Source organism: Megalobrama amblycephala, linkage group LG16, assembly GCF_018812025.1.
Source record: "Megalobrama amblycephala isolate DHTTF-2021 linkage group LG16, ASM1881202v1, whole genome shotgun sequence".
In the NCBI taxonomy this organism is placed as follows: domain Eukaryota; kingdom Metazoa; phylum Chordata; class Actinopteri; order Cypriniformes; family Xenocyprididae; genus Megalobrama; species Megalobrama amblycephala.
The window spans coordinates 3,164,479-3,188,149 of NC_063059.1; the positions used below are offsets into that span (position 1 = coordinate 3,164,479).

General features: G+C 39.8%; 3 protein-coding genes across 4 annotated transcripts in view; 1 reads left to right on the forward strand and 2 right to left on the reverse strand.

Moving 5' to 3' along the window:
- LOC125249267 (gap junction delta-2 protein) overlaps window positions 1-4,442 on the reverse strand; it is a 35,031-nt gene extending 30,589 nt beyond the window's left edge. The window contains exon 1 of the mRNA XM_048161526.1: window positions 3,592-4,442. Coding sequence (XP_048017483.1) covers window positions 3,592-3,662 — 71 coding nt within the window. The 5' untranslated portion in view covers window positions 3,663-4,442. The remainder of the gene's footprint in view (window positions 1-3,591) is intronic.
- Window positions 4,443-10,326: 5,884 nt separating this feature from the next.
- nop53 (NOP53 ribosome biogenesis factor) lies at window positions 10,327-20,692 on the reverse strand. Of its 2 annotated transcripts, XM_048161396.1 has the most exons (13): window positions 20,464-20,692; window positions 20,107-20,183; window positions 18,761-18,848; window positions 18,186-18,394; window positions 18,049-18,104; window positions 15,069-15,164; window positions 14,859-14,957; window positions 14,314-14,475; window positions 14,053-14,228; window positions 11,109-11,175; window positions 10,947-11,023; window positions 10,723-10,805; window positions 10,327-10,600 (listed from the first exon to the last, which is right to left on the reverse strand). In XM_048161396.1, exons 1-12 carry the CDS (start codon window positions 20,667-20,669, stop codon window positions 10,745-10,747), a joined length of 1,374 nt encoding a protein of 457 aa, XP_048017353.1. In that variant the 5' UTR covers window positions 20,670-20,692; the 3' UTR covers window positions 10,327-10,600; window positions 10,723-10,744. The 2 variants fall into 2 exon arrangements, with proteins under 2 accessions (XP_048017353.1, XP_048017352.1); XM_048161395.1 differs by lacking the exon at window positions 10,327-10,600 and having other exon boundaries at window positions 10,675-10,805.
- Window positions 20,693-22,670: 1,978 nt separating this feature from the next.
- Window positions 22,671-23,671, forward strand: part of atm (ATM serine/threonine kinase) — a 74,710-nt gene continuing 73,709 nt past the window's right edge. Inside the window, exon 1 of the mRNA XM_048160175.1 lies at window positions 22,671-23,011. Within this exon, the coding sequence (XP_048016132.1) occupies window positions 22,940-23,011 (72 nt within the window). The 5' untranslated portion in view covers window positions 22,671-22,939. The remainder of the gene's footprint in view (window positions 23,012-23,671) is intronic.

Below are 23,671 nucleotides of genomic sequence, written 5' to 3' on the forward strand. Positions count from 1 at the left end.
TATGGAAGGGTTTATTAGGTGATTATATTGGCTCAATGGTTATAAACCTATCTGGAGCGTTTGGAAGTACATGAATCTAAACTGGATTTTGCCTAGGGTTTTGTTTGATTGCCAGCAAATTTGGTATGTGGTTACTAGCATTTCACTATGCAGTTGCCAAGGTGGTTGCTAGAGCATTGCTAGGTGGTTGCTAGGAAGTTCTGGGTATAATTGCTTGGTGGCAAGCACATTTGCAACAAACCAAGGCATTAGCCTGCTGTGCATGTTATTTTCCTGCAATGAAAAAGACATCATGCCTCACTGAGGTATGTAACACATGCTGTGTAATTGTCTTTTGTTATGCAAAACACTCTTGTCTTCTACAAAAATAACCAAATCAGGTTCAGACAACTGCTGTAATCTCATTTATAAGCCAATTGCCCTTTTCAACACAATATTTGATGTTGTAGAATAAAACGTGAAAATATCTTGTGTTAACCACAGACCTTGTAGGATAGCTTTCCGATCGTGAAAAGATGAGGCCCTCTGAAATGCATTTGAGACAGATTTAAGGTGGTGGTCAGGAGGTGGTCTGAGATGCATTCCAGTCAAAACTGAGCAAGTCTAAATGGTATGAAGGTAAAATAAGATTTGCATGTAAGATTTGCGAAACATAAGATTGCAAGCTTAAATTAAATTTGCATGCTCAAGAGAAGCTTTGCAAAGGTTTAAATCACTTTTCAAGTGTAAGAAAAAAAAATATTTGCAGCATTTTACTGTTTTTGTAAGCGTAATTAATGTATTGTGAAAATATGTCCAAAAGCATTGCAAGCCTGTGAACAGCGATTTGCAAGCGAAAACACAAAACAGGTTGACCATGTAAAACCAACCTTTGTGTAGAAAAAATAAACTGTTGCAAATGTCTGTTGCAAAAGTACGTAGGGCATAAAAGTTCCTGAAATAGCCCGATTTGTACAGTTGCGTCTTTCCTTTACCTGCGCTTACAGTTTTGGCACGATTCTCTCACTCACTGAGTTTTGTAAGCACGAGGAGGAAGGCGGGTCCTACTTTTTCATGTAGCCAATCAAATGAGACTCTCGCTGACTTTTGATTTACTCTTATCTGATTGGTTCAATAAACACGCCAGATGCCAGAACACATCTTTATCATCATTTGGCTCATCATTGTTCTTGTTGCCGGAATGGTATTTTTATAATATAATGCAATAATCAACAATTTTCATGATTCATTCATTTTGACTGCTGTAATAGTAAAAATGTAGTAAAAGTATTTGAGAGGATACACAGCAGTGGGCGTTTACACTGAAGTCTCACAGCAGACACACCCCTTCAAACAGCGTTCAAATCAGAGGGCTAAAATCAGGGTAGAAAATAGCCATTTATTTATAAATTATGTCAATTATTTGATGCACCTCAGAAACATAAAAAAAAAAGACATGTTGCACGATTCAATCATTCATGTCAGTGGCACAAAAGAAAGAGCCTTGCGTTGAAACGCTAAGAACATTCTTTGGCAACAGCCTCCATATTTACACAAATTCATTAACCTCCTCGTAACAGCTCACATCAGAAAAACACAGAAAACTACCCACATCACCTCACTAATGCCAAACATAATGAATGAAACAGTCCCTTGAGACTGAGGCATACCCTGTCAGGCGTAGTGCAATTCACCATTGGCTGCCAAGCAGCCTGCGCTCACTGAAGTGTGAGTGTGGGGGCAGTGGCTGGTGAATGAGATTTGATCAGGGTAATCATTCATATTCAGCCCATCGGCACCTCTATGAAAGTGTTGCTCAACGTCTGACCAGCCAAATCGATGCCAGAGCAAATCAATGGCAAGAGAAAAACATGGCAAAAACATGCCAATCATTCTGTCTCGTGAATGGAAAGACAAATTCAAGCATCTGTTGCGATGGAATCGATGTGTATTCTGGGTTCCAGCATAGCAATGAACTGCAGATTCAGCGAAACGTCTCATTTGAGTCTATTATTGTGTGCCAGACCCTGCTGGATGAGGTGGAGTCATCCATTACATCATAGCTTAGATGGTCGTGACCTATGCCGGTCATTTGATATATGACATACTGTCAGTAGGTGAGTCACCAACAACCTGAATGCTAAGCATTTGTTAGATGGCTGTTTGGATGTCTGAACCATTTCACACCCCATGTCTTCTGGCTGACTGCCTTAATGTACACTGCTTGACAGTGATTGCCTTCAAGATGAATTCAGATGACAGGCTAAGACAAATTAGCGTGTTTCTGAGAAAAGCGCTGCACACAGAAAAACGACAAGCTAAAACCACATGTAGCTTAAACAAGCATCAAGCAATATGTCTTTTTATGCAATGCTTGTCCGAGCTAAATCTGGCAGGACGTTTATATCTAAATTACAAACGAAGAAGAGAACATGAGGGGCTGAACTTGAAGAGAAAATAGCATCACCCGAGCAGGCGATGTCACTTGAGGTCTCGCAAGCTTCAGTGGTTCAAACATTGGATCTGCTGAAGCTTGAGATCGACCAATAGGAGCTCACGGTGCCCGCAGGATTAGTTGAAAGCTCAGCCGTGAGGTCATTCTCTCTCTTCACCGTAAGCCACCATTATGGACCCATAACACTATACAGTAGAGCTTCTTAATCCTGGTCCTGGGGAACCACAGATCTGCACATTGTGTATGTCTCCCCTATTTAATGCACACGAATCAAGCTGTCAGCTCATTAGCAGAGAGCTTTATGAACCAAACTGGGTGCGCCAGAGAAGAAAGACAAAATGTGCAGTGCTGTCGTCTCCGGGAAGAGGATTAAGAACCACTGCACAGTAATTCTCATAATCCACCAATATATATATATATAGTCAGTATTTGCATTTAAGTCATTTTTCAGCTATATATTTACTTGTATCTGTTGCCTTGGAATGATCTGTGCCTTTGTTTTGCAGGTAAATCAAACAGTTTCTGTGAAGCCATGCCCTAGATATTGGCAGTTTTATCACTTGCCAGATGCAGATCATTTGAAAAAGTAATTGCACATGTTATTACTACTTAATAAGCCACATGGTTCATTCATGTCCATAGCACAAATGGTATGAGACGAGTCACTCTGCATGTACTCTGTGTAATACTTCAGCTTACGGATTTAGACAACCCGATCTGATGGGAAAACATGACTATTTTACTAGGTGGCGATTTTTTATGATACGAAAAATGCGTGTCCACCCCTAACCGCACCCCTGAACATAACCATCACTGCGGCGTAAGCGGATCATACAAACGAGATGGTACGAATTCAAAAGAAATAACCAAGTGCAATGAGATTGTGTTGTGTTTAACACAAAGGTAATTCTGCTCCGAACTAACTTAGACACAGAAGTTGACATATTGTGCCTGTTAAACAAAGTAACAGTGTTTTTACTCTTCAGAAATTCAGCCCATCAGTGGCTTTCTTGCAGTTGCCTCTGCATGTCAAACCATGAGAGGAGAATGCACAGTACCTTAACACTAAAATCAATTATTGGAACCGTAGCAAAGGTTAATGATCATCTCTTCAAAACAACTGAAGCCGATCGTTTCATTGATTTCGCATTTCTTACCTTCCAATCATTGTAGAGTGCTGCTGCACAGCAGCCTCCAGGAGGCGCTCTAGAATGGTCCACTCTCCCATGGCTGGGTGCTGAAGACATCCAGGGATCACTAGACACTATTTTGGACCCCCACCGATCCTTCACGCAGACCTCGGAAGAAACCCTCCGTTTCGTCTCTTTGAGGTAGTCAACAGCAACAGAGATGCCTACAGATAGTTCCGCTGATGGCTGGAGAAGACACGTGCACCCATGCTTTCTGCCTTCAGCAGTCTCTGTTTGCTTTCCCTTGTTGGGTTTGAAGTGCTCAGACAGCAGTTACATTAAGAGTGCAGAATCGGAGAGCTGTGCTTGTCCCTGAATGCCCTGGCATCCTCAAGTGTCTGCACTATCTTTTCCCGTTCCTCAAGCAACTCTCCAGCTGCTCGGTTTTCCCTATCTAAACACGCACACTCGCGGACAAGCTGCACCTAGCCCTTTTGTTCACCATTAAACACACACACTCTGACACACACACACAATCGTCCTCTTCTTGATCTCTCATAATCCACCAAGCACGTTTTCCTGGCAGTATTGTTGGCACAGACAATCAGACACGCTCTCACAGACACGCTCCACGCGGCGATTTAAGCACATCACACATTTCCACACTTTCTCTCTGCTTCCTCACTGTTGCTTCCTAATGTTTCTATCTAGCCTCGGCAGGCAGTCTGCATTCTCCAGTTTTCTCCTCCAGCACTCCAGCTTCAGTGTCTTTCCTGCATTCCCCCCCACTGTCAGTTTTCTCTTCCCCTGCTTGCTCGCTCGCTCTGCCTCCCTCTGCCCCTGCTGTCACTATGAGCCGCTGTCTTGCCACACTCTCGTTTTCTACTTTGCTCTCCCTCCCTCCCTCCCTCCACTCTGTTCGCCTAACGTTCTCTCTGTCGCTCTTGATAAGTGTGCCGCCTCCTGCCTCTCTCACACACACACACACAAGTCAGTGCTCTTGATCTGTTGCACGAGTATCTGCTTCAAGCGGTGGTGCCAACTGATGGCACTCTTTATTTGAACAGTTCTTCTTTAAATTAACCCTGTTCATTCACCTTTCACTCTTCAAGCCTCTTTCTCTGTCTCTCTCGTGGGCACCTGGCTTGTGCGTGTGTCCAGAGGATTAGCGGGAGAAATCATCATGCTACCCCTCCTCTCCTTTCCTCTCATCCACACACCACATATCCAACCAAACTCCTCCTTTCATATCCAATCGCAATCCCATTTTTGTCTCTCTCGCTATGTCAGAAACAGAAGTGTTGAGCAAATAGCATGAAAAAAAAGATGTGCAAAAATGTTTAAACTGACACAGGCTGATGATCTAAAGACAGAAAGGACATGGAAAAATGGGAAATAATGAAAATGACAAAAAACAGCAGCTTTTACACAAGTTACACCACCTTTAAAAAGATATGTTTTACAAAACAGAGCAGCTTTACACCACCTTTACACAACAGAATAAACTTTACAGATCTCTGCATGATAGAATAACTTTACACCACCTTTTTACAACCGAGTAGGTTTACAGAGCACCTTTACACAAGTTCACCATGTAATTTCGGGAGGAATGAACCCATCTAATCTTTCAATTAGTGAAATTCAAACATAATCTCAAGAGGAGGGAACCCTAATCTTTCAATTACGACCAGAGCATATAAACAGCTACTCACCCTGCTCTGGCATCAGTTGTTTCGATATCCCTCCACCTCCCCAACTCCACCACATAATTTAGGCATCTCATCTATTGTACTCCTCTTCCAGGCACTAGTAGTCCCTGGGGGGGATAGCCAAGCTCGAGTTGAAGCTGTTTCCTCGAGCCCCTCCACAGCGGACAGCAAGCCAAATACGTTTAACCGTATTGGCTTAAACATTTTATGAGGAAACGAACTCATGAAACCACCTTTCAAACAGATATGTTTTACAAAACAGAGCAGATTTACAACACCTTTACACAACAGAACAGCTCTACAAACCTCTACACAGCTGGACAACTTTACACCACCTTTACGTAACAGAGCAGTTTTACACAGAGTAACTTTACACCAAGATTTACAACACCTCTACAAAGCAGAGCAACATTACAAACCTCTACACAATAGAACAACTTCATACCACCTTTATGTATAAGAGTAGGTTTACACAACTGGGGTGTGTTTCCCAAAAGCATTGTTAGCCAACTAACATCGCAAGTTCTGTCGTTAATTACATAGTTCAACGATTTGGTGTTTCCCGAATCCATAGTTCAAACAAACATTCACAAACTGCATCGCAAACTTGTGTGGTTGGAATGACAGCTCTCGAGCTGTAGTTAGAAGCATAGTTTCCTGTTTTTATGACATGTGGACTTAATAAATCCTTATCTTGAGCACAATAAGCAAGCTGACTGTAACACAGTTCGTATATACGGGAAGAAGGAGGCGGAAACCGGCGAACGTTAAAACAATAATTTTTAATAAAATAAACAAAGAACATAACGGAAGTAATGCCGGCAGACCCTCGCGGATGTCTGCCGGCCACACAAACATAATAAAACATAAAATAATATCCAGGCCTGGTCCTCTCTCGTCCTTCACTGTCGTCGCTCCTCCTTTTATGCTTCCGGACCTCCTCTGTGAGAGACTCAAGGCCGGTGCGCCTCGCAGGTGGAGCTCATTATCTCTCACATCACCGGCCTCGCGCCATTCCCTCACGGCTCTCACCCGCCCTGCTCGTCACATACCCCCATCGCCCCTCGCAGGCCGGGGGGTACTCCCGTGACTGCGCTCTACTCCCCCCCGGGGGCCTGTCTCGGCGGCCGCAGCACCTGGGGGTAAGGACAGACGAGAGAAAGGAGACGGAAGCACAGGGAGCGACAGAACGAGAGAGGAAAGAGAGGAAAAAGAGAGGGAAAAAAAATTCTTGGTCCGGTTCCCAGACACACTGCCGCTCTGTCCTCAGCCAGCCGAGAGGCTCTTCCTCGCGGTGCCATGCGATGGTACTGGACGCTCGATGGACGGCTTGATCCTGGTGGCTGGCGATGGCTCCTCCAGCTGAGGGCAGCCGGCAGCGAGTCCGCCGTCCCCTGGTCCTCCCCTTCATGGCGGACGGTAGCAGGCTCCAGCCCATGGCAGACGGCGCCGACTCCTCCGCTCCCTCCTGGATGGCAGCCACCCCACCTCGTCCCAGGAGCACGGCATCGAGCTCTCCGTCCCACCTGTCACTAGGCTCCAGCACCACCGCCTCGGGCAGCCTCTCGCGGTCTTCACTCCCACGCTGCCCTACCTCCGCAGCACCGCGATCCCCCTCAGCAGCGAGGGATCTTCGACAGCATGTCCCTCCTTCCTCCCGGGTTTCGACACCAATGTAACACAGTTCGTATGTACGGGAAGAAGGAGGTGGGAACTGGCGAACGTTAAAACAATAATCTTTAATAAAATAAACAAAGAACGTAACGAAAGTAATGCCGGCAGTCCTCTCTCGTCCTTCACTGTCGTCGCTCCTCCTTTTATGCTTCCGGAGCTCCTCCGTGAGAGACTCAAGGCCGGTGTGCCTCACAGGTGGAGCTCATTATCTCTCGTGTCACCGGCCTCGCACCGTTCCCTCACGGCTCTCGCCCGCCCTGCTCGCCACAATGACATTAAGTACAATGTATATCTTTTATTTTGAATATAGACAAATGTCATTTACATATTTTAGTTTGTCAAGAGATTTAAAGCACCGTTTTTGGAGAGTGCGCATGTGCTCTAGTACGTCAAAACAAGCATTTGATTTAATCTGGAAATAAAGCAAAATAACTGCGGAAAATGAGAACTAGTGCTCTAATGCCATGTCCATTTATAGCAGAAATTCTAGCATTAATTCAACTCCACCTGTGTGACGTCATTCACCGACGTGGTTGAACGACAGGTTTGCGACAATACGGTTTCGAGAAACAGTCGTGACTAGCTAGTTGATTTGTTCAACAATGCATCGTACTATAGTAGTTCAGCAGCGAGTTACATCGTTGTTCGGGAAACGCACCCCTGATCAGTTAAAACAGAGCAGATTTATAACACCTTTACAAACAGATTACCTTTACACATTAGAGCAGTTTTACACAACGGAATACATTTCACACCATAACTTTGGTGCTTTGCTGTCAACTTCTTATCCTGTTGTTTCAGTTTAATCCTCTTGTGACTCTGTGCACTTTCCCTAATCTTGTTTGACGATTCACACTGATCTTTATAGGCTTTGAAGTTCTCTCATTCATTACCTGTAGCAACGAACCTGATTTGTGGATCTCTTTTTCAGTTATTTTTTTAGATGTAGTTATAGGGAATAATAGGTACATCAATACATCACTTTACAATAATTACCCATCAGTCATTGCATATCACCTCAGTACTGCATGAAGTCAGTTGAGACTCTGGCATTTTTATTGAATTTAATTAGTTCCAGGTGAAGAAAGCGAGCATTACTTAATACTTAGAAATACTTAAAGAGACTTTGATGACTTATAACACCTCTACAAATGTGTTATTACAACCCTACAACTCAAGATTCAGTTACCGTGTCTGTCATTACCATCCTTCACAGATGTGAAAATATTAACAGGAAGTCACTGAGGTGAATCTGGCAACAGAACAGGATTACTGACGTTCCACCGGACAGCACGGATCAGAGATGATGACCAGGGTGGGCGTCTCTTTAGGTAAGATTACATTCACCCACAACTGCATGATAATCAGCTTTGCACGCTGTTACCAGGGGAGAAGCAAGGGGGAAAAGCCCTTGTTTCCCCGGCAGAGGCCTTAATTAAAGCTAAGGATAATGGGACTGAATCAATCCCACACCTCCTCATTCTCCTCACCCCCGTCAAAAAGTGGTTGTGTTAGAAATGCAATACAAAGTGTACTTCTTATTATACTTGATAAAAAAATACACTTATATAATGTGTGGTGCATCACAGAGCAGTGCAAGATGAGCATTTGTGGTTAAAAAGTATATAATTTTTATTATTTTAGAAAATGGCCGATGGTTTCTCTAGATCAGACTCTTATTCCTCATCTGGGATCATGTAGAGCTCTTTGAAGCTGCACTGAAACTGACATTTGGACCTTCAACCCGTTGAACCCCAGTGAAGTCCACTATAAGGAGAAAAATCCTGGAATGTTTTCCTCAAAAATTAATTAATTTCTTTTCCACTGAAGAAAGAAAGACATGAACATCTTGGATGACATGAGAGTGAGTAAATTATCAGGAAATTTTAGTTCTGAAGTCAACTAAAGTGAACTTTATTCACCCAAAAATGAAAATTCTGTCATCATTTGCTCACCTTCATGTAAAGTGTTTGTTTTCTTTCTTATTGAAACATAAAAGAAGGTATTTTGAGATGTTTCAGGTTTTTTCCCCATCCATACAATGGAAGTTATTAGTCAACAAAATGGTTTCAAAATATCTTGTGTTCCACAAAAGAAAGGCATACAGGTTTCGAATGACATGAGGCAGAATTTATATTTTTGGGTTAACTATCCCTTTAAAGGATTAGTTCACTTTCAAATTAAAATTTCCTGATAATTTACTCACCCCCATGTCATCTAAGATGTTCATGTCTTTCTTCAGTGGAAAAGAAATGAAGGTTTTTGAGGAAAACATTTCAGGATTTTTCTCCATATAGTGGACTTCACTGGGGTTCAATGGGTTGAAGGTCCAAACGTCAGTTTCAGTGCAGCTTCAAAGAGCTCTACATGATCCCAGACGAGGAACAAGAGTCTTATCTAGAGAAACCATCAGCCATTTTCTAAAGAAAAAATTAAAATTTTATACATTTTAACCACAAATGCTCATCTTGAACCAGCTCTCTTCTTCTTCTCTATTTGATTTCCAGCAGTGTAGACACTGCTAAGTGTATTACTGCCCTCCACACACAGGTCAAAGTTTGAACTAATTGTTATATACTTGCACAAGCATATTGTACATGACAATTTAGTTCAAACTTTGACCTGAGGAGGGCAGTGATACACTTAGCAGTGTCTACACTGCTGGAATTCAAATAGAGAAGAAGAAGAGAGCTAGTTCAAAATGAGCATTTTTGGTTAAAATGTATACATTTTTTTTTTGAAAATGGCCGATGGTTTCTCTAGATAAGACCCTTATTTCTCCTCTGGGATCGTGTAAAATGCTTTGAAGCTGCACTGAAACCGTCATTTGGACCTTCAACCGTTTGGGGTCCAGTGAAGTCCACTATAAGGAGAAAAATCCTGGAATGTTTTCATCAAAAACCTTTATTTCTTTTCGACCGAAGAAAGACATGAACATCTTGGATGACATGGAGGAGAGTAAATTATCAGGAAATTTTAATTTGAAAGTGAACTAATCCTTTAAGATTGAGAAGAATAAAAGTTCCCATGACTCCATAAAACATTGCTAAAATGTTAACAAAAGGTCAACTTAACTTGCACTATGTTGTGAGATTCTCAAATGCTGCACACTGCCACTTCCATAGTACAATGCTTTATTTACAATTCTAATAATTTGAACTCATTCACAAATGGGTCACAATAGTTAAAGTTCTTACATTCGCAAATAAATAATAGACATTAGTGGCCTTAATTTTAGCCTGTTTGGCAGGCAGACGACCTGGATTAGGCAATGCCTGGAGCGACAACCACAATCTGCAGCTGTGCGTGAGTGAAGCATTTAGTTTTAACTGACCGCATTCACTAGAACTACAGTGAACAAAAACACAGTACAACACAATCAATACAATAATGATTTATAAGATGTTCAAACATTATTCAATTAGCATATGATTAGTATTGCACATACTACATAAATAGAAAATATTTGGCATATGCAGTACATTTATTGTAATGTGTGGCTTTCTAGAGGGGGAAGGGCTCCCCCAGCTGAGTCTGGTTCCTGTCAAGGTTTTTTCCCACAATCTTCACATCTTATGGATTTTTCCCTTTGCCACGGTCACCTTTGGCTTGCTGACTGGAGGCACTAAATGATGGTTTTCTGAAAGGCTGATCTGCAACAGTGTGAATTGGAAAAAAAGAAATAAAATCGACTTGGCATTTTCAGAAACACCACTGAGGCAAGAGGTCGTTTGAATAGAACATTTATTTTCGTATTGCAATATGAATAGGACACCATAAGAAACAACTCTGTGCGGTCACTGTATCTCCCTGAAGGCTCTCTTCTCTGTGTATTTCAGCTTGTACTTCCTCTTAAACCTGAAAAGAGTAGGAAAGATTAAAAAATGGAAATGAAGATGAAATTAAAGAGAAAGCATTGTAGTGTCAGCTTGTCACAAAGCCTATTATTCCACATTAACAGAATCTATTTTACACAAAGCAGTAAGGCATTGATCTTACTTGGCTCTTTCTCTGGGCTCAATAAGGTTTCTCTTCTGTAAGCTCTTAAATCGATCTTTTAGGATGCTGCCCTCTGGCTGCAAGACAAAGAAACACGTGTTATCACAAACGACATGCAGCTGGAAGTCAGTCAGAGCTCAACACAGACAGATAAACACATACCTTCAGACTGCGGAGAGAGCCGGCAAGCTCATCGCTGAGCTGAATATCTAGATCAGGTGCCTGAAACCTACAGGAAAATAAAACACTGTTTTAGTTACAATCAAAGAACAAGAGGTTACATCTTCACCAACCTTTGTGTTTTTGTTACATATCTTTGTGAGCAGAGCACTTTTGATGAATATGGTGCAAAACTGACAATCTTAACCAGCCCTAATGCCAAAATATGCTCTTTCACAACAAAGTGTCAGTAACCCGTCAGAAAATACCTCACCTGGAGAGGCTAAATTATTGTCAGATTAATCTCATTGATTTTTTTTAAATCAGTTGATGTGTGAAAACTCCTAATGCTGACACATGTGATAATACAGTCAAAGCACAATTATCTGATTGCAACAACCAATTATTTAATCAAACAGGCCTATTTACACGGTAACTCAGCCCTGCTCCTGGGGACCCACTGTCCTGCACAATTTAGCTCCAACCCTAATCAAACACACCTGAACCTGCCATAGTAATAGCATAACATAGTTGTGTGTAATAGTATTGCCTAAACTAAAGGGTTAGGTCACCCAAAAATGATGTCATTAATGACTCACCCTCATGTCGTTCCAAACCCGTACGACCTTCGTTCATCTTCGGAACACAGTTTAAGATATTTTAGATTTAGTCCGAGAGCTTTCTGTCCCTCCATTGAAAATGTATGTACGGTATACTGTCCATGTCCAGAAAGGTAATGAAAACATCATCAAAGTAGTCCATGTGACATCAGAGGGTCAGTTAGAAGATTTAGAAGCATCGAAAATACATTTTGGTCCAAAAATAACAAAAACTACGACTTTATTCAGCATTGTTTTCTCTTACGGAATCCTTTCCATTGAATTGATTCCATTGAACTGATTCCATTGAACTGATTCCATTGAACTGATTCCATTGAACTGATTCCATTGAACTGATTCCATTGAATCCTTTCATCTGTCGCCGTGGTTGTTTTTGGCGATTAGGACATCCGCGACATTTTGAAGCATCAAAAATACATTTTGGTCCAAAAATAACAAAAACTATGACTTTATTCAGCATTGTCTTCTCTTCCGGGTCTGTTGTCAATCCGGGTTCACGACTTCGCAGTGACGCTGCTGATGTAAGACGCTGCTGACGTGTTATCTGGTGCGCCCGAGCTTCGTTTCCAGTCTGAGGGAGACGCACGCTGTATTCAAGCTACTCTACATTGTTTGTATTTTGGTATTGCTATATTTTTTTAAATGGTGTGTAAGTGTGCATGTCGCGGATGTCCTAATCGCCAAAGACAACCACGTAAAAGTGCTTTACCAACGCCGACAGATGAAAGGATTCAATGGAATCAATTCAATGGAATCAATTCAATGGAAAGGATTCTGGAAGAGAATACAATGCTGAATAAAGTCATAGTTTTTGTTATTTTTGGACCAAAATGTATTTTCGATGCTTTAACAAATTCTAACTGACCCACTGATGTCACATGGACTACTTTGATGATGTTTTTATTACCTTTCTGGACATGGACAGTATACCCTACATACATTTTCAATGGAGGGACAGAAAGCTCTCGGACTAAATCTAAAATATCTTAAACTGTGTTCCGAAGATGAACGAAGGTCTTACGGGTTTGGAACGACATGAGGGTGAGTCATTAATGACATAATTTTCATTTTTGGGTGAACTAACCCTTAAGATCATACACAAAGGCCTATGTAAGTTGGTACCAAACTGTAGTGTGCAGTTATTGATTCATATTTCCTAAAATCAAGAAATTGCCATTGATTATCCTCCCACAATAACAGGGTTGAATGATCAAGTTCGATCAAATGTGTGACAATAGAGAAAGTGATTTTTTTTTTGCCCGACGTTCTGTAAAAAGGTTCAAATTATGTGATGTTGGCCGTATTACTTCGATCTACTTAGGCATACCTAAAATGGTTTGCAGAAGTTCACACGCTGGATACAAAACATCTTTAAATTAAGAAAACATTCAGAATCCTGGATTATCATCATGATTATCCCAAATCCTTGTTAATGTACATGAAGACTTCATCCTAGTCTGTAAGATTGTACATTTTAATACTAGAAACAGAGCAAATAGTATAAGTTAGATGCCAAAAATATTATATATTCTTTTAAGATTAATTTATGACTCTGGATAATCTGGATTAAAAAAAATAAAATAAAAAAAAATACAGATCACAGTTCTCCCATGATTCTGAAAACAAAACAGACTCAGCAAAATCCTGACAAAAAGTTATAAACGAGTCTATTTATAAATGTCTATAATGTTATAAATGAGACTATTTAAAAATATGCATTTTAAATGAACTCATTATGTAGAAAAATCATTTGAAATGAATGAAGACTTGTTTCATCTAGAGTTTTTGATAATACATTTTAACAGTCACTGGACGCCACCTACTGGCATAATGCAATACAAGCTTTATTTGAAGCATAACAGTTTCATTTACTTATTTTTGATCAGTGTTTATATCTTTCCAGGGTCTGCTCAAATTTAGCAGAAGTGCATCATTGTTGTGAGGTGGTACTTTCCATTTTACTCTGGTGTTATTTACCCACATTATTGTTTCTTGGGTCTGCGCTATTTCCTATTATCGATACTCATGCCAATAAATGAAGGTTATCATAACGCTACTTTATGAGTTTCTTGCATTAAGGCATACATGCAGACCTAGCGGAGATGACTCTTCAGCTGTCTTCAAGTTTGTTTGTTTTTTGGACAACTCAGAAGGCATGATTCTCTTGATTTCTTTCAGAGTGACCCGGTCCAAAGACTGTCTTTGCAGACTAACAAAATCGAGGTTTTGATTTTAGGTCATAATCGTCCAGCCCTACACAAAAGCACAATTTTCCCCATCATGACAGACAGCTGGAGAACATAAGAGTCAAAGTTAAAGAAACTGACTTGAGTCTGCCCAGTCGGCGAGGCGTGCTCTTCTGCGCCTCCTGTTTGGCCTTGCGTTGAGCCTGTCTCATCTTGGTCCTCTGTTCCTGCTTCTTCAGGTCGGAACGGATGGATCGCAACTGGAATAACTGCTGCTGCTTGTCAACCTTCTGACGCTCTGCCTTCGTCTGCAACTCCTGTTCAATAAATTAAAGGTTTGATTGTGAATCAAGAGATTCATGCCCAGCTTGGTCACAAGGCAAGTTCATTCTGCTTCCTTACCTTGATCCTTTGGGCCTTCTCCTTCTTCCTCTCTCTCTCAGTTTTCTTTTCCTGTGTTGCAGTCGGCCCAGTGACTGTGTCTTCGGCGTCCCCTTCTGGCTCTTCCGGTTCAGAATCCCCTTCTTCAATCAGCCCCTCCACCTGCTCTTTAAAGTTGCTCTCCTACAAACACAAACACATCTATATTTAGAACAGCAGGTGGACACATTCCCATCTAAACATGGAGCCAAAACAGAATGCTAGCGTCCCAAAGTACTGCATAATGCTTACTATTTTAAAAGGGTGCTCTTGATTATGATTTGACTCTTTTAACTTTAGTTAGTGTGTAATGTTGCCGTTTGATCATAAACAACAAACGGCTGGTAGGGACTACAACGAGCTTCTTCCTGGATTGGTGACATCACTAACCCTAAAATTTACATAAACCCCGCCCTCGAGAACACACAACAAAGGGGGCGGGGCCATGTTGGGCTGCTTTTGTTCAAGCACCCCCTCTGTCACCTGACCACTGACTGAAGGTGTTAGCATAAGGTTTGAGGTTGTACCTTAGTGGCGATGTCCTCATTCACAGCCAGCTGACGTTTCAACCTTTCCTCTGCTTTCAGCTTCTTGACCTCCACTTCATGGGCTTCACGAAGCAGGTCCTAGAAAAACACACACATTGATTTCAAAACAAACAGATGTGACATAAAATGATCAAATCAATGTTTTCTGATGGAAAGAGCTTTGTGTAGCAGAAACAGGCTGGATTTTACCTGGTGAGAAAAGAAGTCTGGGTTGTATGAGGCTCCAGGAGCGACGACCTCAATCGCAGGAAGAACTGAAGGCTTCTCGTTCAGTCTGTCTGGTCTCTTTAAGAGGAAAACGAATGAATTCAGCACATGAACAACAACGGCTAAACCTAGCAGTCAACCGATATGGATGTTTTGTGGCTGATGGTTGATATAAAACCAATATATGTGACATCACACCATTTTATTTAAAGATAGTAAATAACATGCATAATGATTGTAAAATAAATACTACAATTTCAGCATCAACTTTCATAAACTTATGAGAAATATTAAAAAAAAACACCCATTGAGAGCACACATGCACTATGTGACAGTCTGGTAGGTTAGACTAGTGCGCGTGCATATTTAGAGTGACGCTTTCACTGAGTGATTTAGTCTATTAAAATGCCTTTAGAATGCATCAGAATTCAAGATAAGGGGCAAAAGTGCCCCTGTATATCTTTTATATTTATATAATTTAATATAGTTAAACAATATTACACAGCGCCGTTTTTTCTCATATCAGAATGATTACAAATGTGATATTTTATTCAGCGTACAGTTTAATGAACAAGAACTTAATATCAAGTGGCTTACATTTTAGACACCAAATCATCTGTTTCGCTGTATTTCACCAACGAAAATAGTTCCAAAGTCCACAGAATTGTTTTGCTTCCCTGAGCAACACTTCCTGAATGAATCAGCCGTTTGAATGAATCGGTTGAATCTCAATGATTCGCTCATTAACAGTGATTCTCTGCCACCTACTGGTGGGTTTAAAGACATTTAAAGTGTCTTTTCATTTTTTAAATAATTTCAAATAACAGCAACGTTTTATATTTTCAACATTTCAGAACATTATTTATGCATCTGTAACTGCTCTTGACTGATTAACTTTAATAAAGTTTAATCTATAGTTATATAGTTAGCTATAGCCTACATTAGACTACAATTTCTGTACCCGAAAATCTCCTGTTTAAACCTACATGAAAAACTTGAAAAGCACCATTTATTTCATTTATATGTTTGTTCTGTTGAATTTATTTGTGCTCGTAATTTGATTATTTCTTACTATTTTATTACTTGACTGTTTATTTGTCTAACAAAATTTAACAATATTTAAAATTTAAGTGAGTTAATCTAGTAGCTTTTGGTGTCATAACCCTATTTATTGAGGTTAAATGTAACAAAAACAACGAAAACAATAACTATACTTATTTTATAGGCCCATTTTCTTGGGGCAAGTGAAAGTGTTTGCGGAGCAAGTAAAAATTTGAACCAAAAATCAAGAAAAAATCCTTAGCGTTGAGCCCTGATTTATCATTCCAACTGATAAAGTTCCTTTAAAGGGTTAGTTCACCCAAAAATGAAAATAATGTCATTTATTACTCACCCTCATTCTGTTCTACACCCATAAGACCTTCATCTTCAGAACACAAATTAAGATATTTTAGTTGAAAACCTTATGGCTCAGTGAGGCCAGCAATGACATTTCCTCTCTCAAGAGCCATTAATGTACTAAAAACATATTTAAATCAGTTCATGTGAGTACAGTGGTTCAATATTAATATTATAAAGCGGCGAGAATATTTTTGGTGCTCCAAAAAAACAAAATAACATCTTATTTAGTGATGGCCAATTTCAAAACACGCAGCAACACAAAACACTTCCTGCTTAAGGAAGATTTGGAGCACAAATGAATCAGTGTGTCAAATTAGGGCTGGACGATTATGGCCTAAAATCAAAACCTCGATTAATTGAACATTTTACCTCGATTAGGATTAATGAACGATTATTTTATTTCTGATTTTTTTTTTTTCCCCTCATAGTTCACTCACAAGGTTTGCACTGTAAATAGCCTATGATTGACTATTAAGGTGGGATATATTTTTTCCTGTTGAAAGAGTGATCTGACATCATAGCTCACTATCAGCAGTTATTTTATCTATGGTTTGTAACATTTCTTACAGGTTTTTGCTCGTTGTAAATCAGATAAAGATAAATTAGCACAGTACCAGTAGTGATTGCGTGTGTGAATTAGTCATACCGTCTCTCTATTAATTGTGAAGCTGTGGGTTGTAAATAGTTCCTTCAAAAGTAGAAAAAATAGATGCTATAACTTTTGAGTTTCTAAGCTATTTTAGTGATAAATCACAGGACAGGGCTGACAACAAGTTTCTGCGTTCCTCTGTGTGCGCGCGATCTTCACGTTTTGCGCAGCTGTTTGTATGAGTGTTTGCTTTTATGCCACTGACTGGACGGGGCGGAGTCACGTGGCTCCACACGCAGTTATGTTTTTAAGGGGGAAGTATTAACAGGATTAAAAAACCGAAATAACCGACATGGGAAAATTACGTCGGTTAGAGGTTCTGAATTTCGGTTTCGATTACTTTTCGATTAATCGTCCAGCCCTATGTCAAATCATGATTCGGATCGCGTGTCAAACTGCCAACTGCTGAAATCACATGACTTTGGCGCTCCGAACCGCTGATTCGACACACTGATTCATAACTCTGTTTTGAAATCGGCCATCGCTAAAGTCATTATTTTGTTTTGTTTTTTGGCGCACCAAAAATATTCTCGTCACTTTATAATATTAATATTGAACCACTGTACTCACATGAACTGATTTAAATATGTTTTTAGTACATTTATGGATCTTGAGAGAGGAAATGTCATTGCTGACTATGCAGGCCTCACGGAGCCATCGGATTTCAACTAAAATATCTTAATTTGTGTTCTGAAGATTAACGAAGGTCTTACGGGTGTGGAACGGCATGAGGGTGAGTAATAAATGACAGAATTTTCATTTTTGGGTGAACTAACCCTATAAAGTATGTCAAATATTGGCCGATATATTAGTCAACCACTAAGTACATCCACTGTCCAACTGAGTGAATATTTTTCTAAAGACAATGTTAATCACAAAACAACAGACCACAAATGAACACACTGCTCTCACCTTGACAAGCTTTTTCTTAGTCTGTTCGAGGAAGTAGGGATCGGCCGTCTCTGGTGCTGTTGGACATTGAGCAACATTATGCCACTTGAATACATGACTGACATATAAGAGAAAGTGTAAAGATGGCCTCCACTCACCACCTGCACTCCACAGGTCATAAAACGCTCTTTCTGGATTATTATTGGCCACTGGTTTCTCTTTAACAGACAGCCCAGAGGCAGCTGCGGCCCTTCGGAGTTGAAGAAGCTTTTCTCTCCGTGGCACAACTCCCATAGCCGCCAACTTCGCTGCTTTCTCTGCCATGCGCCGCTGCTTTTTAGCATTGGGCTGCTGGAACGCCAAGACACTGAAAGAACATCAGGAGAATCAGGGTTTGGATACGATCGGAATATCTTAACGGTATATATGTGGTGCAGTAAGTATTTCCTTTAATACTTTCATCTCTGCAATTGTGTGCACGCATGTAATTATAATATATATTTCACCATTTCATCATTACATAATGGCATCGGACAAGAGAATAAGATCTCAGTAACTGAATCCTGCCCTCAGATCCTGGGCGGCTGTTCACACAACAGCCTCCAAGTTCCATAGTGTTATCTTCACATTCCCAAAGAAATGCTGGGAGCGCAAGGATGAGATCATCAGCGGGCAGGAGGATGCAGATTACGGGTCATTTTGAATTCAAATCTTACAGTTGTGCTGTACTCACTTTTTGGGAGCAGGTATGAGGGAATCCGGACGGAGAATCAGATCTATCCGCAAAGGTTTTGAGCGTTTACCTTTCTTGACTGTCGTCTCTATCAACAAGAAAAACAATTATGGATTGAACAGGAAAAAACTGTGGCATAGTGTACAAAGAGAGGACTTAAAGGTACCCTAGAATTAAAAATTGAATTTACCTCGGCATAGTCAAATAACAAGAGTTCAGTACATGGAAATGACATACAGTGAGTCTCAAACTCCATTGTTTCCTCCTCCTTATATAAATCTCATTTGTTTAAAAGACCTCCGAAGAACAGGCGAATCTCAACATAACACCGACTGTTACGTAACAGTCGGGATTAGGGCTGCACGATATATCGCATGAGATTGTCACGCGCATTTCGTCAGTAAAGCCGGTTCCCTGATTACCGCTAAATCGCCATCACCTGCTTTCAAATGGAGCAGCATTTAATAGACAGAGCTGTAGATCACTGACAAGCTACGCAATATCGCGTTCATTATCGAAGGCGATTCATCTGCAATATGAACGCGATATTGCGTGGCTTGTCAGTGATCATTAATATGTATGACCCCCAATATTTGCATATGCCAGCTCATGTTCAAGGCATTAGACAAGGGCAGCCAGTTAACGTCTGGATCTGTGCACAGCTGAATCATCAGACTAGGTAAGCAAGCAAGGTCAACAGCAAAAAATGGCAGATGGAGCAATAATAACTGACATGATCCGTGAGAACATGATATTTTTGGTGATATTTGTAAATTGTCTTTCTAAATGTTTTGTTAGCATGTTGCTAATGTACTGTTAAATGTCGTTAAAGTTATCATCGTTTCTTACTGTATTCACGGAGACAAGACTGTCGTTATTTTCATTTTTAAACACTTGCAGTCTGTATAATTCATAAACACAACTTCATTCTTTATAAATCTCTCCAACAGTGTAGCATTAACCCGTTAGCCACAGAGCATAGCCTCAAATTCATTCAGAATCAAATGTAAACATCCAAATAAAACACTGTACTTACACGATTAGACAAGCTGCATGACGAACACTTTGTAAAGATCCATTTTGAGGGTTATATTAGCTGTGTGAACTTTGTTTATGCTGTTTAAGGCAGTTGCGAGCTCCGTGGGCGGGGAGCGCGAGAATTTAAAGGGGCCGCAGCCTGAATCGGCGCATATTTAATGATGCCCCAAAATAGGCAGTTAAAAAAAATGAATAAAAAAAAAAATCAAGAGGTTATTTTGAGCTGAAACTTCAGACACATTCAGGGGACACCTTAGACTTATATTACATCTTTTGAAAACGCGTTCTACGGCACCTTTAATACTTACGTGGTTGTGTGTCTTTGTCTTTTTCACCAGTGTCCACAAAGAAGAGACTGTCGTCGGGTTTTTCTGCTATCAACCCCCTATAAATGAAGAAAGGAGAAGAAATAATCAGTGTTTGTTCAGAATCTCTTCTGTACTCTGTAATAATAATATTAATACAATACAAACGAAATGTACTACACAAAACAGCCACGTGACTCTCATCGACTATATACTGCACAGTCACATATAAACTAAATTAATGTTTTGTATGTAGTCTACTGGAAGAAAGCAGACTATAGATATGCTAATAAATATAAATATAAGAGGTTAATCAATTCCATCAATGTTAATGGTTAATAATAGCCCATATTTACATACCCGACTGCTTTCTCCTGAAGCCGCACGTCTTCCAGAAACTCCTCCACATCCTGGATGTCACTGTATTTGTTCCAGTTCTTTTTCTTATTTTTGTTCACGCGTTTTCGCCGTTTGATATCCGAACTGTTGCCGTCCAGATCCGATTTAAGAGGCAAAAACCCCGGCTGAGACGCTGCCACGCGCTTGTGTCTCCTGGCGGCCGCCATGACGGAGCGAAAGAGGCGGGGAAATGAGGGCGGGGACAATGCGTTCTGACTCATGAATATTAAATTAGTTCACGTGAGCTCTACAAAGAAGAGCGGGAAATCCAAAATGCGTTACACTAGTTACTCTAAAAAATAATGTATTATCAGCTACTGATTACATCTTCAGCAGTGTAATTAGATTACTGTACTAATTACTCTCTCTCTAAAAAGTATTGCGTTACTTATTATTACTTTCTAAATCCCATGTACGGCTCTTTCAAATAAATAATACAAAATTACATTAATTATTCTTGAACTGACTAAAGTATTTAAAGCGTTAGTTCACCCAAAAAATAAAAATAATGTCATTAATTACTCACCATCCTGTCATTCAGTGAGGCCTTTATAGAGAGCAAAGCCATTGAAACTCTCAAGGTCCATAAAGTTACTAAAAACATATTTAAATCAGTTCATGTGAGTAGTTCTATCTTAATATTATTAAGAGACGATAATATTTTTGTTCGCCAAAAAAAACTGAATAACACCTTTTTAACAATATCTTTATGGACTGATTTCTAAACACTGCTTCAGAGCTTTACGAATTGAATCAGTGAATCAGAGCGCCAAAGTCATGTGATTTCAGCTTTACAGGCTCGAGCGGCAGCACTTCAGACTGCTACACAATTAATGAATGGCGCATTTATGCCAAGCGATTGCTTATGAGCTAATGTTGATGAATTATGACAAAACTTTTAACTAAAATTACAATGAAAGCAGAAAAACTAAAAATCTAATTAAAATTTTAAACGAAAACTATAATAGTACCTCAATGATAAGTGTGTCAATCCCTAAAAAAGTACTGAATTTTGCTTTTTCGTGTCTTTTTGAACTTGAACAGTCAAAAACAGTCTGTTTTGGCGGTAGATTTAGTCAACTAAAATCTTATGATATTTAGTCGACTAAAACTAGACTAAAACTAAAACAATTTCCGATGACTAAAATATGACTGGCATTTTAGTCAAAAGACTATGACAAAAACTAAATCAAAATTTGCTGTAAAAATTAACACTGGTTCAGTGGTTCTATCTTAATATTATAAAGCGACACGGATACTTTTTGTGCACCAAAAAACCCCCAAAATAACGACTTTTCAACAATATAGTGATGGGCGATTTCTAAACACTGCTTCAGAGCTTTATGAATCGAATCGGAGCGCCAAAGTCACGTGATTTCAGCAGTTTAGCCGTTTGATAGGTGATCTGAATCACTGAATCGAAACAAAAGATTCATAAAGCTCAGAAGCTTCATGAAGCAGTGTTTTGAAATTGGCCATCACTAGATATTGTTAAAAAAACATTTTTTTGGTGCACCAAAAATATTCTCGTCACTTTATAATATTAATATTGAACCACTGTACTCACATGAACTGATTTAAATATGTTTTTAGTACATTAATGGATCTTGAGAGGGGAAATGCCATTGCTGGCTATGCAGGCCTCACTGAGCCATCGGATTTCATCAAAAATATCTTAATTTGTGTTCTGAAGATTAACGAAGGTCTTACAGGTGTGGAACGACATGAGGGTGAGTAATAAATTACAGAATTTTCATTTTTGGGTGAACTAACCCTTTAAAGGGAGAAGATTATATTAAAACATTGTTAAATTTTGATGTTTAATCCACTATTGTTTTATATAGAGTTGTTCTATAGTCTATACAGTATATAAAAGGGAAAGTGAGAGTGACAAAATTATATATAAAAATAAATATAATATAACAATGAAAGTTAATGTAGTAAAATTTATATAAACTGTATTTTTTTATAATATATTAATATTATTATAATATTATATTTGCCATTTCTAAACCCAGTTACAGCCATTTACAAACAGACTTTATTCTATAAAAGTCTATACAATTTTCTGCAGACGTCATCACTATGTAATTAATATTCATGAGCCAGTACTTCCTCCATGCTTTAGATGGCAGTAGTGGAGCTCAAGCAGCGCCAGTGAAGAAGAATGAAAGGCGGTACTGATGTGAGACGCATGGGTAGAAAGTTGAAGAAGAAGCGGAGGATAAATAAAGTACTGTAAGCAGACATATAACAGAGAGAAGCCTTATTTTCAGAGCAGACTTTCTATATTAATAGATTGAGTGTGTAAGTTGCGTCGGATTGTTAGTTTTGACCCTCTCGTAGCAGATATCATCAGGATGCGCAGTCAAACAGACACTTGTCACTCTGTTCATGCTCCTAAACAATTGTGATGAAGCTCTTCTGAGACACAGTCATGAGTCTGGCGCTGCACGAGCTGCTGATCTGCTGCCGAGGACTGGAGCATGAGAAAGCCACAGAGAGGAAGGTGTGTGACCGACATCACCTCAGCTTCAGCACTGCTGTCACTAAACATCAGAGCGTTGCATTGAGAATATGGCTTTGGAAACAAGGAAAAAAGGAAGGAAACAATATTGTAATTTGAATTTGAATGCTAAGAGGAAGACTTGAAATGTAATAAATAATCAGTGTAAGAGATTAATAACACGCATGACAAAAATACTATTTATTATAGTAAATTGTAGTATACTGTATATATTATAGTATTTACAACACTTTGTTTATGAATGCTACAGCATACTGTAGTAATAACACAAGACGTGTCACTCGTATTGTTTTGAATGGGAGAAAGTGTAACGCGCAATATGGCGGAAAGTCCCGCCTTCTAAACAAGAGCCAATCGCCGACTGGTAAAGTCATCGCGTCACTTCAGTGGCCGTTAGAATCACCGGTTTCTATAGAAACAGTCAGACGCGCGCCTCAGAAGAGACGCGCATTTAGGTCTGCGCATGCGCATTAGCTTGAGCCAGCCTGAACGATATTTTTTTTTGTCATGATTCACGCGTTTATAAACTAAATTTATGAGCCGGTTGTTGTTAGATTTCATTGGTGATTTCAAATATGAAATTTAATCGTAAGGTTGGCGAACAGTTTTGGAGAATTTGATGTTTCCCCATTCAAAGAGATT

Bases quoted from the DNA above. Each gene is read 5' to 3' on its own strand.
- nop53 (XM_048161396.1), bottom strand. From the start codon at position 20,669: ATGGCGGCCGCCAGGAGACACAAGCGCGTGGCAGCGTCTCAGCCGGGG. The intron at 18,105-18,185 runs GTGAGTGGAGGC...AATGTCCAACAG, and splicing joins TGACCTGTGGAGTGCAGGTG to CACCAGAGACGGCCGATCCC. The intron at 11,176-14,052 runs GTCAGTTTCTTT...ATTTTCCTGTAG, and splicing joins CGCCGACTGGGCAGACTCAA to GTTTCAGGCACCTGATCTAG.